The 15,738-nt window shown below is 37.4% G+C and overlaps 1 protein-coding gene across 1 annotated transcript in view; it reads left to right on the top strand.

Annotated features, from left to right (window-relative positions):
• The window catches only part of GHR (growth hormone receptor), a 132,260-nt gene extending 117,780 nt beyond the window's left edge, over nucleotides 1–14,480 (top strand). Inside the window, exons 6-11 of the mRNA XM_010001594.1 lie at nucleotides 2,033–2,193; nucleotides 3,248–3,426; nucleotides 8,306–8,477; nucleotides 10,080–10,170; nucleotides 12,723–12,792; nucleotides 13,037–14,480. Coding sequence (XP_009999896.1) covers nucleotides 2,033–2,193; nucleotides 3,248–3,426; nucleotides 8,306–8,477; nucleotides 10,080–10,170; nucleotides 12,723–12,792; nucleotides 13,037–14,005 — 1,642 coding nt within the window. The 3' untranslated portion in view covers nucleotides 14,006–14,480. The remainder of the gene's footprint in view (nucleotides 1–2,032; nucleotides 2,194–3,247; nucleotides 3,427–8,305; nucleotides 8,478–10,079; nucleotides 10,171–12,722; nucleotides 12,793–13,036) is intronic.
• The last annotated feature ends 1,258 nt before the right edge of the window (nucleotides 14,481–15,738 follow it).

Raw genomic sequence — 15,738 nt, 5'->3', positions numbered from 1 at the left:
CCTGGGCTGTATCAAAAGAAGTGTGGCCAGCAGATCAAGAGAGGTGATTCTGCCCCTCTACTCTGCCCTGGTGAGACCTCACCTAGAACACTGCATCCAGCTCTGGTGCCCCCAGCACAAGAAGGACATGGACCTGTTGGAACATGTCCAGAGAAGGGCCACGAAAACGATCCGAGGGCTGGAGCACCTCTCTTATGAGGAGAAGCTGAGGGAGTTGGGGTTGTTCAGTCTGAAAGAGAGAAGGCTGTGGGGGGACCTCATAGTGACCTTCCAGTACATGAAGGGACTACAGGAAAGCTGAGGAGGGACTTGTTATAAGGCTTTGTAGTGAGGACAAGGGGTAATGATTTTAAACTGAAAGAGGAGAGATTTAGGTTAGAGATCAGGAGGAAATTCTTTCCTGTGAGGGTAGTGAGACACTAGATCAGGCTGCCCAGAGAAGTTGTGGAAGCTCCATCCCTGGAAGCATTCAAGGCCAGGTTGGATGGGGCTCTGAGCTACCTGATCTAGTGGGAGGTGTCCCTGCCCATGCAGGGGAGTTGGAACTTGATGTTCTTTAAGGTCCCTTCCAATCCTAAGTGTTCTATGATTCTATTATTAAAAATACTTGTGTGTCAATGTGTAAACTACTTTTAAGGCTCAGGACTGAGCTCAACCATCTAACCCGGTCTCCTGCTTAACACCAGCCATAGTATGTGACCACATACACCTTTTCAAGTCCTGACTCTGGCAGAGCTGCAGCATTTCCTTTAGAAAAGGATCTGGTCTCATCAGCTAGTAGTAGAAATCCTTCTTATTCAATTTAAGTAGCATCTGCCTTTTTGCTTCTTAAGCGCCCACTCCAGTATTAAATGCTGCACTTGGCATAATTGATTTAGCTTAATCCTCCTATACAGCCTCAATGGCTCTTAGTAAGAAAAGGCATTTATAATATATTTTTTAAAACCAAGACTGATATTTTACAATCTCTGTTCAGTCTATATTAGGGCTGAAAGATACTATCTTGATAAAGAACAGCAACAGCAGATCTGTTCATTATGAGATTTGTTTTTCTAAAGTGATTTCAGAAATACTGAATAAATGTCTCACACTTTTGTACTTTGTTCATTGCCATTTTGCTTTTACTGAAGATTTTTTTGGTTTTGTACCTGCTGAGTAGTTTCAGCTTGCCTGTATGAAAGTGACTGTACATAAGTAGCAGTGTTTTGCAGTCTGAGAGTTCATGCCACTTTTTATAATATAGTCTGCTGGTTTGTCTTTTTCTAAGAGGTGAAATTAATGTCATCTTCCCAGCAACATATCTTCTATTTACAAAGAACATTTATGAATTTTTAAACAAAGTCAGAATGGAAAAATCTAGGACATTTCTTGCTAGTATTCCAAGCCTACGTTTTAGAAGTTTTGTATCCCAAGGAACTTAGCCCTTCCTCACTCATGGAACTATGTTTCTCTTCCCTTTGTTCACATCCTGCAGTGCTGGGTTGATTTGTGCCAGCTTTCCTGCAGCATCCACCCTTGCGCACCCTCCTGTGTGAGTGATCAGTGCTCCACTGCTACATCCCAATTCAGGTGCCCAGGGCAACACATTCCCCTGTCCTTGGGCTTTGCAGGTGCTGATCTGCCCAAGGCTTTCACTGTTTCAGACCTCATTGTGTAGATGGGCATGCTACTGCAAGTTAACTTTGCCTGAACAACAGTTGCTTAAATGCACATCAGATTTACCCAAGTTTGTGCTTGCTGGTGGTCATGAGCACCTACCAGCATAGTAAGATGTGTTCTCTGTTCTTTTGGAAGCAGAATCCAAAGCCTAGAAATATTACTAACATTACACAAGAACCTAAACAGATACATGCAGATTGCTTGGATAGCGGTTTGGTTTCATTGTAAATCAGAATCAATATGGACATGCTTTCATTACTTCTATAAAAGCTATGACTTACCAACAATGTGTCTTGTAACATTTATAATTTGTACTTTGTAAGATCTATAAACCTGTCTCTCATGTATGTGACGTTTTCTGTTGTCGTTCTAGAAATGATGAGGACTGGAAGGAATGCCCTGATTATATCACCGCAGGAGAAAATAGCTGTTATTTCAATACATCCTACACCTCTATTTGGATACCATATTGTGTTAAGCTTGCCAATAAAGACGAAGTATTTGATGAAAAATGTTTCAGTGTTGATGAAATAGGTATGCTTCCATTATGCTTTTTCCCTCTATATTTTTATATCACAATAGACAGGATGCTGTAAGCTTTTGTATTACGCACACTGGGTTTAAATTTTCCTTTTCTGAAAGGTTAGTTTCTAAAAAAATACAGTATGTAGGAACAGGTTTGGGTTTGTAATGTATGCAATGTGATCCACAGCAGAAAATATTGCCCAGACTGTAAGAAAATTAAAAGGATGAAAACAAATACCTGTTTCTTCTTTCTGAATACCAGTGGTCTCTTAAATGTGTGCAGATGAGTTTGCCTGTGCTGGGTCCTAATACCCTTGTTCAGTGTGAGCAAGGATGGCTTTAAAATCTTGATACTTCAAAGTTCTGGAGCTAAACAGTTTTTTGTTCCTGAATCAATGCTAATCAACTGAATCAGGATGTTTAGCATTTCTCAGCTAGAATATATAGGTTTTATATTTAAATTTTTATGCATATATATTGTATATTCTATTTATTGCAATATGAATTATGACTGTCTGAGACTTTTTAGATGTTATTGCTTGTTCAGAGCAGTGATGTGTTTATACATAATTAATTTATTCCTGCAAGTGACTATAATACCTGCTGCTTTCTTTTCTTCAGCTGAACAAACTCAGCTTAATTTTTCAGTTTGTCAATGTACTTTTATATTGGTTACTAAATATTTTATTTGTCTTTCTGTGCTAGTCCAATTATTGTTTTTATTTCTAGTGAGAAATCTAAGTTTTAATAGAGAATTGTTTATGTCTCAATGTTTTATGAGCTACTATTGGAAAATGTAGTGTAATAAGTAATACATCTTTAGTCTTCCTTATTAGTCACTCAGATCAGATTTCTGCTGAGCCTGTCTACCACCAATGGCAGGGTGCCTTCATGTTACCAAACTTGTAGTGGCTTTGTCATTGACTTATAGGCTTAGATTTTAATCAGCAAGTATGTGGTAAATATGCTTTTTTAGTCCCAAAATCCTTTAACAGTGTGTACTAGGAATGATCATGTCACATTGAAAACTCACTGTTTTATTCCAAATACTCTGTTTAAACAGTACTACCTGATCCCCCTGTCCACCTTAACTGGACTCTGCTAAATACTAGTCAGACTGGGATCCATGGGGATATTCAAGTAAGATGGGATCCACCACCAACAGCAGATGTCCAGAAGGGATGGATTACTCTGGAGTATGAATTGCAGTACAAAGAAGTTAATGAGACAAAATGGAATAAGGTATGAAGTAAATATTTATTATACAGTAGTCATAATACAGTGCAGGCTTGTTCTGTCCCTAACACTTCTCTACGGGTATGAAAAGTAACAGGTTTATGATTGCTACTGAGATGATACCTTAAGTCTTCAATAATATGCCCATATTCTTCTGAAGTTTTCCAGGAAACATTGTAACTTCGTCAAGATAGTTGGCACATGGAATAATAATAACAAACCCTGAATTCCCTGTGTAGATTAGGAAGTATAGCAATCGTTAGATAAATACAGATTTTTTTTCAATTATAAAAATACTGTTTTCTTGAACTCCAGCTATTTGAAACAGTATTTTTAGTAGCTGGAACAGGAATATTTTGCTTAGAAATGTCACCAGGTCAGTTCAGATTCTTCAGGGTACCTGTAAAGTTCTAATATTTATAATTATTATTTCAGTGGATTAAAAAAAATATTTATTTATATATTTATATATATATATAAGCTTTGCATTATAATTTTAAATTTGATACAATAAGCAAATAAAAATAATGAAACATACATAAGACATACCAGGCAGAAATGGGAAATCTGTGACTGTATATATTGCCCCATTTAAAAAAAAAAATTAAAAAAAAAAATCTATATCTATAGCCAAAATATTTTAAGTTTTCTTTTTGAAAACACTTCACTTCTTATGTAGTTAGTTTTGCTGCTACAGGAAAGAAATTGTTTGCATATGGAGAACTCTTCCTGAAAACCAGTACAGTGTAGTAACAACATAATTTCAGAGCAGAACTAGCAGAAGAAATGCAGATAATACTGTTAGGAATTTGTCTTAATCTACAAAAGGCAAGTTTACCAATTGAAACATAGTCAAACTAGTTTGCTTGCCTTCATCTGTGAAAGACCTTGGACCTCTTCTTGCCTCTGACCCTTCTCAATGTCTGCATTTTATGTTTATCCTACTCCATCTTAGTAAGTCTACAGTCAAACAGGCCTATTTTCTCTTTAACTTTCTGCTAATACTTGCCTGAATTTCCCTCTATACTGGTTTAATTTATACTTACTTTACAGCCTCTGTACTTTAAATCCTACAAAATCAGTTAAGTTTAGACAGTGAATCCATACACCTTAAGAACCTGAAAATCAGCAGAGCATTTATGGGATTTAGAAAAGCAGGTGGCAATACAGATACCTCTTTAAATATGCATAATTTCTTTTAAGCCTTTAGGCATCAATAGTGTAAATATGTCAATAAAGCTCCATTCTTCCTTCAGTACCATCAATAATTCCATCATGCCTTGAGAATAGTTCTTATCAAAAGAGCAAACGTGTGAAGTTCAGTGTATCTTCCTTCAGAAAAAATAAGGAATTGCTGAATTCTCTACTTGCCTCAAGAAAAATAGTACTATAGATTATGTTCCAGTGCAGCTGTGTATATTGCATGTTACTGAGCCTTTCAGCTTAAAAGCACAAACATGGCATAATTCCTTGAGACACTATCAGAGCACAAAAGAGGATTTTCTGAACAAAATTTTTGTCTGAGCCAAGACAATAGGAAAACTCTGAGTAGCAGTACTGGAGCAGTGATTTCACTTTCTGCAGTCTTTGCTACAGGTATCTTCTGTAATGAGTGTTGAAGCAGTAAAGAGATAGAACATTTATTTATACTGCTGCTACTAGATTTTAATACAAAAGATAATCTTTGACTGGTGAAATATACCATCATGTTTTGTACATAAAACAAATGCAAAATTGTTAAAAAAATAATTTACAGTATTTAAGTAGTTCTAAGTCTCCATGTTACTGAGACTTGTTTGTAATTTTTTTAGATGTTTTGGTTTGAACCTGTTCCATTTTTCATGTATATCATCCCATTTTTTCCAATCCATTTACTAATTGAAAATAGATAACTTACAAATTGAAAGAGGACTAAAACATTAATTAGTAAAGTTTTATAACAGTAAGTGGTAATGATAAGGGGATCAAAATTATTTTCTGAGAAACTTCCTGAAAACAATGAAATCCCCACCCACATATAGTGGGTGTTCCTGAGATAGATGCAAATGTAATCTGGCTCACAGGTGGAAAAAAATGTAATCATTGTTATTAGCTCCCTACAGGATATCTTTTTGGAATTCTACCCTCCTATCTTGAAGCGTTGCCCATTACATTCACTAGACTAAAATAGTGTCCTCTTATGTCTATCCAAGGTTATCAGTTGTGACTAGCACTAGCTATACAGACCCTGTGTTTATCAAACGAGGTGTGAAAATTCACATCACCGGAGCAATAGTGAAGAATGATGACTTTGTAGTGAAGTGTCTGTTTATGAAGTGCCTAAAAATGTGTGTGTGGTTGGGAAACCTGAAAGTGTAATTTTCCTTTAGTTATTGATCATATTTTAGATTGACCCAGTCTTTTGACTTACAAAAAAAACCCCAAACAACACAGACACAGATCCACCTAATTATGTGATGAAATGGTAATCACAGCTCAGTCCTCAGTGAAGCGGGCTGGACCAGGGAGGACTCTGCTGTCTCTCATTATCTTGATTATTTTTTTCTGGAAAAGCTTGCTTTCACACTGCAGTGAAGTGCACTCAGGGCAGGGAACATGGAGTGCTAACTCCAGAGCTTAACACCATCGATATGTCCATATGGCAGTGTGGCTGATATACAGGGCTTCCTAGTTTGCGGGATACAAAACTCATCTCCCTGCACTGCACTGGATGCACAGCCCAATATCTGCATCTGTTGTATGGATGCCCAACCCTGTGCTATGCCTCTGAACCTTTCCCTGGTAATGCAAATCTCCCCGTTTTCATCATTTTTCTGTTGGTGAAAACCATTGCCTTGGTTGCTGTGTTACCTGTCATGCCTGAGCCAGCCTCTGCCTCTGGCGCCCTCATCCCAGCAGGCACTCTCAGTGTCCCAGGGTTGCAGCTGACCAGTGACAGGCAGTTGCTCAGTGTTAACCCCCTCCTACAGCACCAGACTCATGCAGGCAGCATGGTGACATGGCCCAGCGGGACAGCAGGTTTGTCACACATGTCTGTAGTGGGGCAGTCACAAGCATCACTCTGTGTACAGTGACTGAACAGCATGCCCTAAGTCCAGAAACACAGCCATCTGCTTCCAAGCTCCCCGTCACATGCCTTACATGGGTTTGCTATATGCTGTCATGCATAGTTATTAATTATCTTTTCTCTCTCTGATATGGTTTTTAATTTATTTAATCCATATGACAAATGCTATTCATCTGTTCACTTAATGCTGAGCCTGCCCCCATCTATACATTTTGCTCCATCCAGGTGCCTTACATAAAGTTTCATTAGTTCATTGACATCCTGCCTGTTAATCAACTATCTGGGCTTTAGCAACTCTTGAAATTTCAGGTACATGGCTACTGTAATTATACCTCATATTTTTCAGGGCTCTAATTGAGCCCACCTTCTGCTTTTTCCAAGTGCTACCATTATTTGGGGTATATAACATTTTCTGCTGTCCAGTGTCCCTGAGAAAATCCACTAATTGTCTCAGAAAAACGACAAAAAACTCAACCAATTTTAAAAAAAAAATTTTTTTTAATCTACCTGTAAAACTTTTGTATACTATTTATTTTTTGCTTCATCTCACAAAGTAAACTGAAGTAACAAGTATTGTATTGTATTCCCTTTTTTAATCTACCTGTAAAACTTTTGTATACTATTTATTTTTTGCTTCATCTCACAAAGTAAACTGAAGTAACAAGTATTGTATTCCCTTCCCAACACTTCCCAACTGGATAGTCTTGATATGTTAAAAAAATTTAGTGGTACAGAGCAATGGTTCTCTACATGCTTAACAACTAGCAGAGAAAAGCAGACTATCTGGGATCACTGCCTCCTCCAAAATCTGACTGGTTGGTTCACAGAACACTCAAGTCTGGAGCCACCAGGGATGAGAGAACTCCACAGATCATAACTACCAACAGAATGTGTCTCAAGTTTAGATTATGCTACTGCAGTGATTATAGGATTACTGTTGAAGCTTTCTTCAAATTCTCAGTAGCTGCTCCTTTCCAGGTGTTTTAATTCCTAGCCCACAATGACTTTGCCAGTATTATTCTTGATTCTGAAGTAAAAGTAGAATATAACATCTGCCACATGGATTTCTATTTTGAGCACATTTTCCTTATTTTTATATACTTTTTGCTGGGCTGTTGGAGATAAAATACATATTCTTAGAGGAGTAATAGAAGAGAGAAATTTCACATAAGACCAGTAATGTAACTTCCTACATAATTTGCTATGCAGCAGTATCTAACTGTGTTGCAGTTAATTCTTAAGAACTTGTAAGACTGTCAATATGATGCCAACTCTCCCAGAGTCTCCTTTGTCATATTTTACATATAGTTGAAAATTTGAAAGCTATGCAATGTTCCCCAAACAAATGCATTTGTAAGATGCAACACATCTGATTAGAAAGCCTTTACGTCATTTTCCTTTTAAAAATTAATTTCGTAGTGGACATTGCACTGGTTTTAAGACTAATGTTTTAACAAGGTTTCTGGCCTTGTGAAGTCAGTAATGTTGTGTTATAACAGTTAAAAGGATTTACATCTTGTTGCAGTCAGTGGGAGATGTTCACACCACCTACTTAAGGCATGTAACTAGGGAAGCTGCCTTTCTTCACTGACTCTATTTACAGAGAACTTGGATTCTCCTCTTTTGGTCCCCTGGATCACAGCAAAGCCTGATGGGTAGTGAATGAAAAGTAAATGGTGTGAATTTTCTCTGAACTATCTTGTGGTATCTTACAGCAACCAAGTAGCAAAAAAAGTCAAATGTTTATTTCATAAATCAAGAAGCATTCTAAAACTGCCAGTACAACTACAACAAATGACAATCCTTCTGTCTTTACAGTTAAAACCCGAGCTCTCAACAATGGTTCCACTGTACTCTCTGAAGATGGGAATAGATTATGAGATACGAGTCCGATCAAGACAACGTACCTCCGAAAAATTTGGGGAGTTCAGTGAAATCCTTTATGTGTCATTTTCTCAAATAGGAGTTGAATTTGTTCATTGTGCTGAAGGTAAATAAGCAAAGCGCAGCAAAATTCTTTTATAACCATGCTGCCTTTTTGTCTTTCCAGTGTTGTTAATTTTTTTCTTATTACTGTTAATGTTGTGTGCTTTAATAGATTCAGCCTACTACATGAAAAATGCTTGATGAGATTTGAGAATGGACAAGTTGCCTATACAACCCAGTAAACTCAGCAAGACTGTTTCACACCTCATTAGAGAGCAAAAAATGCAGATAGCTTTAAGAATCCGAAATAATAGCTGTAGTTGCACATCTTATAGAGCCTAAAATACAGCCAAATATGATGCTTTATCATCTAAAATGAGCACTCCAGTAGTGAAGAAATGTCACTTCTACTGAAGTGTTATACTGCTGGCTACGTTTGCTATCAGAATGATGTGCTTTTCTGATATGCTCAATACTATGAAGGACAATGAGTGTTTTTCTGATTCTTATTTCTGTCTTTTACTTGTTTTTAAAGGGCTAGTAAAGACAGAGAAGAAGCAGCCATTGAGCACCACATTTTTTTTTTATTTAAAGAATGAGACAATGCCTTTTCCTAAAGCATTCTCAGGTCTAAGCTACTTAACTCTGCAAAATATGAGCTCTTCAGCAAATTATTTTAACAAGCTGCTTCATTTCATCTTCCAGGGCATTAGTGAAGGTGTTAAACTACCTATAACTCTTTCAAAAACTTGCTAGATTCCCCTTTTTAACTCTCTGTATTACTAGTTTTTCATTCCTGGTTTATATGAACTGCTAATCTTCTGAACATGTGACATTATCTTATTAACCCCAGCTGCATTAAGTTGTTAAGCTTTAAATATGAAGAAAATTAAAATACTGTGAAAATCTGAAGCCATACTACAAGCAGTTTTCTTCAGTTACTACAACTCAGATTCTGCAGCTTGATCCATATCCATACATCTCACACAGCAGCAGTGATCTGATTTGATTGAGTGTTTATTCTTGCTTGGTTTTTTATCACATTTAGGAACACAGAATGAAAATTTCAATTTTCTGTGTATTAAAAATATGAGGTAGTGAACTTCAATAGTTTTCACTTTTTGAAGCAGCTGGACATTCATGGGCCTTACTGACATGACAAGGAGTTGCAGGTTCTCCATTAAACTAGGGAGAGGAGAGGGAAGGGGAAGGGAGGGAAGGGGAAAAGGAGGGGGCGGGAGGGGAGAGGAGGGATGATGCCTGTGATTTAGTATGCTATTAATAATATTACTCCAGCTTGGGCCAACAACCAGTAGCATTATGTGCCATCAGGACTACTGCTACTGTGTTCCAAGCAGGCAGAATATTCCTCATTTCTGGTTTTGCCACGTATATTGTCTGTACTAAGATCTTACTTATATTTAAAAAAACAGCCTGTTTTTGCAAGGGATCTGAGTGGACTCACAAATGCAATATGGAAACCATTGAGAACAAAAGGTTATATTTATTTCTGCCACACACAGAACTTTCACATTTAAGTAACCAAAAATTCTCCTATCATTTTTCACCACACTGGAATCCTCCAGCAGTGGAAGAAAAGGTTGGAAATTAAAGATGTAGCTGAGATGCAGATTCCTGCTAACATGTTTTTGTTCTCTTGTTTCAGAAATTGAGTTTCCATGGTTCTTAGTCGGTATCTTCGGATCATGTGTGCTGGCCATAACAGTGATCTTAATCCTGCTGTCTAAACAACCAAGGTAGAGATTTTTTATTTGTTACATTTTATGTACTTGTAGCCTAATAAATAGGGTTCTTCAATGGTTTCAAATCTAAGAGACTAGAAACTATTTTGAAGCTTGTTATCCATTCTCATGGGCTATATTGGTGCTGCCATATGTATGTAATGGGCCTCCAGCATCTGATTATGTTGACAGCTCCTTTTCCTTTTGGATTTCAAAACATTTTATTCTACAGTATTTACATGGTTAATTTGCTTAGGCTTTGAACGGGATTGGTTTTGTAAATACTGTTTTTATCTACATACTGTTAGCAAGTTTCACACAAACATACGTCTATATATGTTTTTGTTCTTAGACTATTGTGCTAGTAGCTGACTAATTCTTCATCGACTGAAGGGACAGAGCTTGAGTCACAGGGGAGTATTTGGTCTCTGTGGATAGACTGCAGCACCTATAAATAACAGGAATAAAACAAAACAACGCAGCACCAGACTGTGTCATTTATAAAAATTATAAAATTGTGTCATTTATAAAAATGAAACAATGACACATATGTCTAAAAATTACAAAATGGTCTCAAAGTGAATTCATCCTCTAATGTGTGTGTTCAGGGGTAGTTTTTGGCAGAATAATTCATCTTGGATGTCACAGTAGTACTGTCTTAGAATGTGGAGCAACACCATGCTCAAGTCCAAGTGCATGCATGCACGTGGTCTTGTATGTACACTTCAGAAATGAACACTGAGGTGTTTTGCACATACCAGTGTAAGGACAAGTCATCAAAATGAAAACAAGATGGTGCAGTTGGAGCATCTCTAAAAAAATAGTTTAGGGAAACAGCACTATGCAGTTTCATTTCAGGAAGCCACCCCCTGCAATAGCATCACAGTCCCAGAGTTAAGAGCAAGGTTCTTCCAATGCATGACAAAGGCTCGATGTGTCAAAATGGGGCAAGAAGAATTTGCATGAGAGACCAGGAGCTCCCTAAAATCAGCACACTGAGCAAAGAGTGGTTTGGTCACAGAAGATGCTGAGAGCTGAAGGATGTCTCTGATCAGACCCTATTGATATCTTTCATCCAAATCATGACTGCTGGAGGAGGCTTCTCTCCACTGTAGATCCTTCATCTGAAAAGCTTCTCTGGACCTGTGGGCATACACCCTTTCCTTCAAACTGGTGCACATAGTGCTGGGAGTGGCAATATATCCCTCAGAGGAGCAGGCTGCATAGATTTTTCATAACACAGAATATCCAGGCTTAGTTTCCTCCTGCTTCTGAAAGTATACCAAATTGTATTTTCCTCAATTCTGATCTGACAAGATCTGAATCAGCCTCCCTAGGACAGGGACCATATGGTTAGGCCATACTCTTTTAAAAAAAAAGTTGACTTATGCAGTGCTAAGAAAGGAGCAGAGCATAGTTCTTCCCAAATTACATATCCAGGCAGTGAGTGGTAAAATCCTTTGTCTGTTTTGTTAGCTGATGTGTGGATTCAACTGTAAGTGCAAATCATAAACTGGTACCCCTAGAGCCCAGCCAGTGCACAGCTAACACAGCCCTTCCAGGGATTAGGTGGAAAATTACTGGATTTCTGGCTCTCATTGAGGCTTGCTGGGCAAAACTTTGAGGGTCTGCCAAAACCAAGAACAGCTAGAGAATCTGAGCCCTCCATAGTTAAGCAGAACATGCCTAAATTTCTCTCTAGCACTTTTTAAGACTTCTCTGATCCTCTCTGGACCTCACCAAGGCTACTAACAATGCAGCAAAACTAACATTTGGATTTAGATCTACCATTTTCACAGTTTACTATCTAAAACAGGCAAGTAGCCCAGTATAAAGACAAAGCTGAATTTTCCTATTGGGAAGTACAGTATACCTGCTTGCAAAAAAAGAATTAAGGAAAGTAAAATGGAAGAGATAGACATGACTTGCTGTTGCTGAATTACTATTAATGGAAAATGATCCTTTGATTTGAGTTTTCTTGTTTTCTTTTTTCTTTTTTTGTCCCCTCTTTTTTTCTGGTCCTTTCTCTACAGGGTAAAACCCTGTCATTATTATATATTACTTGTTATGTCAATTATTAAAAAAAACCAAGTGTCACAGGCATGGCAAAATACTAGCCTAAGTTTTTGCTGTTGTGTTTCTGTTTTATTTATTAGTTCTAAAGTAATTCAGTCTTTTCAACAACTCCCTTTTTTGTTCTCCTATTTAAATTTATTTGGATTACATAAGACTACTGTGTCTCTGGAAAAAAAACTGGGGGGAGTCATCCTGCACACTGAGGCTTGTATCAGGTTTCTTTGAAAATTGTGTAAAAAGGGAAACTATTGATAGATCTCTAGGAATTTACTCTTTCTGTAGAGCATTAAATTGTTCAAGACTGGAATCCAAAATGGATTTCCACATAAATGGGTGTGACTTCAGCAAGGAAGTCTGCAGAAAACTTGAAGTTTTGAATCTTCAAACATTTCAGCTTTGAAATAATTAGGTATCAACACAACAAATCTTCTTTGTATCTTCCTCAAAAAGAACCACTGTTGATTAAAAGCCATCATTCATTTTTTTTCCAGGTTAAAAATGCTGATTTTTCCTCCTGTACCAGTTCCAAAGATTAAAGGGATTGACTCAGATCTCTTGAAGGTAATATTGTGCTCTAAAATCTACAGTGGGAATCATGGTATTAGCAGGTGCCAATTGTTGTCCCAGGCAATACATTTTTTACAACAAGGGGGTGGGGTTGCAACAGCCTTAGTTTTTATAAATTAATTTTTAAAAACTTGCAATTATTACATCTGCTGCAATTACCTTTCCTTAAGTTAACATCATAAAAAGCCCAAGTGTTTTTATTATTTCCTGTATAACATTATTTTTTTTTGCTTTATAGAAAGGAAAACTTGATGAAGTGAGCTCCATCTTAGCCAGCCATGACAGCTACAAGACACAGCTATACAGTGATGATTTGTGGGTTGAGTTTATTGAGTTGGACATAGAAGACCCAGATGAAAAGAAGAGAGTCTCAGATACTGACAGGCTCCTGAGTGAAGAACATCTGAAATCACACAGTTGCTTGGGAGCAAAGGATGATGACTCTGGACTGGCCAGTTGTTGTGAACCAGATATTCCAGAGACAGATTTCAGTGCAAGCGACACATGTGAGGCCATCTCTGATATTGATCAGTTCAAAAAGGTCACTGAGAAAGAAGAGGATCTCTTGTGCCTTGATAGAAAAGAAAATTATGAGTCTCTTCCAAGCCTTGCCAACACAGATGCCCAACAGCCGCGTGTGAGCACTCGGTCTGGCAACAGCCAGCCATGGCCACCTTTTGCAGGCAGCACTGACTCAGCCAGTCCACTGATCCATGCCCAGCTGAGTCACCAGAACACATTGACAACTACTGACTTTTACGCGCAAGTGAGTGATATTACTCCAGCCGGACGTGTCGTACTTTCACCAGGGAAGAAATCCAAGATGGGGAGAGCACAGTGTGAAGGCTGCATGGAACAAAACTTCACCATGGACAGCGCCTACTTCTGTGAGGCAGATGTGAAAAAATGTATTGCTGTGACTTCCCACGAAGAGGAGGAGCCACGTGTTCAGGAGCAAAGCTGTATCGACAATGCTTACTTCACCACAGAGAGCCTTACCACTACCGGTATCAACCTTGGAGCTTCAGCTGCAGAAGTTCAAGCCCCAAGTTCAGAGATACCTGTCCCAGACTATACATCCATTCATATTGTTCACTCTCCACAAGGCCTTGTGCTCAATGCAACTGCACTGCCTGTGCCAGACAAGGAATTCAACATGTCCTGTGGCTATGTGAGCACAGACCAGCTGAACAAAATGATGCCGTAGCTCTTCTTTGACTAGGTGTGCGTAGTGTTTTACAGCAGAGGGTCAGCTCAGGCTTGTATGCTGAAACCAAAATGAAGTCTAAAAGTTTCTCGTGGTTCTTAAAATTCTATCTGAAATGTTGCAACATAAAATATTCATCACAATATTCCTATTGTGTTCTGTAAATATTATCTATTAATTTGTCTTGAGACTGTTCTACTAGCAGTGGCTGTCTTGTTCTTGTGGGTGTTGATTTTTGTGATACTAAACATTGAAATTACTATGTTTAATGTACAGTGAATCATGCTTTTTGATAAAGCTAAAAATTATGTGGTTTAAAGACTAAGAATTTAGTAGAAGCTGTGCTGTTGGCAGAGATCTTTGTATCAGTAATTGGGAACTGAACATATAGGTTAAAAAATGAAAGTAGCTTGAATAAATAAAACATCTATTTTGATTTATACAAATTAATAACATATATTTTAATATTTTAGTCACAAAAACCTATTTTCTATTAAACTACACACTGTAATTAAATTAGGATGACCCACCTAAGGAATGTAATTGCTGCAATCTTAAAAAGTTTTCTGTTTTATAAAAGTTTTGTCCGGAGTACAAAGAAAAAATAGATTTTTACAGAGCCATTTTATACCTCCAAAGAAACCCATAGAGAAAGTTTGAAATATTGTAGAAACTTAAAGTAACTGATTCTATTACTTTCTTATGATAACTAATACAGAAATACACATTCAATTTGAAGTTTTGTAGAGAATTTTAAAATATACAAAATATTTGGGCAAATTATTCTGTTGTTCATCAGATTCTAGTTAATGCTAATACTACATTTTTTATAAGTAAAATTTTCTTGACCACAGTATTAAACAGTGTGCAACTACACTTTCACTGAAAATTTTTAAGAACACTTGAATAAGCTCTGGTGACTTAGCAGCATAATCTCTTCACATTTGACCAACTTCTGAAGCCCTCCTAAAACCAAAGGAATCATGACATATATTACTTTGCACCACATAAAGTCCTGATTTTAAAAAATAAAATAAGGACTTCAGGAGTTAGCCAGCAGTTCATTTTAAAAGATATAACAGGATTAATAGACTTCAGTGGAACAAGGGGATTGAATACAGTTTTATTCAAATGTCTTTTTTTGTTTTTCCAGCCTAACAGCATCTCCTCTGACCACGTTAGGCAGACATTCAGAAGTAAAAGGGGAGAAAACTTAAAACTCAGTGGGAAAGCTCTCTTTGTTCTTAATTATGTTAAGAACTTGACTGAGCTTTGCAATTGCTGCTAATGCTTTAGAAGTTACCTTTCCAGGCCACAGTTTCAACATAGCAGGGTTCTTCTCAGAATCTAGGATTCTTAGAAAGCAAATAGGGATGTTAATTTCTTCTCTCTGGCCTGAACAGAAGTGTCTGAAGTGCAGCGAGTGCAGGTCTTGCTCATAATGTCTCCCACTGAACTCTGTGATGCTCTCTTTGTGACCAAGGGCTACAGGACTGGGCCCAACTCTTGGATGGGATTTTTAAGTTTAGCACGTACTTTATGGTAAATGTGCATTAGATATTCTGCTAATTTGCTGCTATATTTTTCTAACAGCTACATTATTTAGTTTCATATAAAATTTCATAGATGGTAGACACTAATGCAAGTAATGCCTACGTGTGTGTTTGGAAGAAGTTTCTTACTCTGTTTCTATTGCCAAAAATAGTTAAATACCTCAATCAAACTCAGAATGT

Source organism: Chaetura pelagica, unplaced genomic scaffold (genome assembly GCF_000747805.2).
Source record: "Chaetura pelagica isolate M959 unplaced genomic scaffold, ChaPel_1.0 scaffold697, whole genome shotgun sequence".
Lineage (NCBI taxonomy): Eukaryota > Metazoa > Chordata > Aves > Apodiformes > Apodidae > Chaetura > Chaetura pelagica.
The sequence above is the reverse complement of the archived record's forward strand: the minus strand, read 5'-3'. Positions and strand labels throughout refer to the sequence as shown.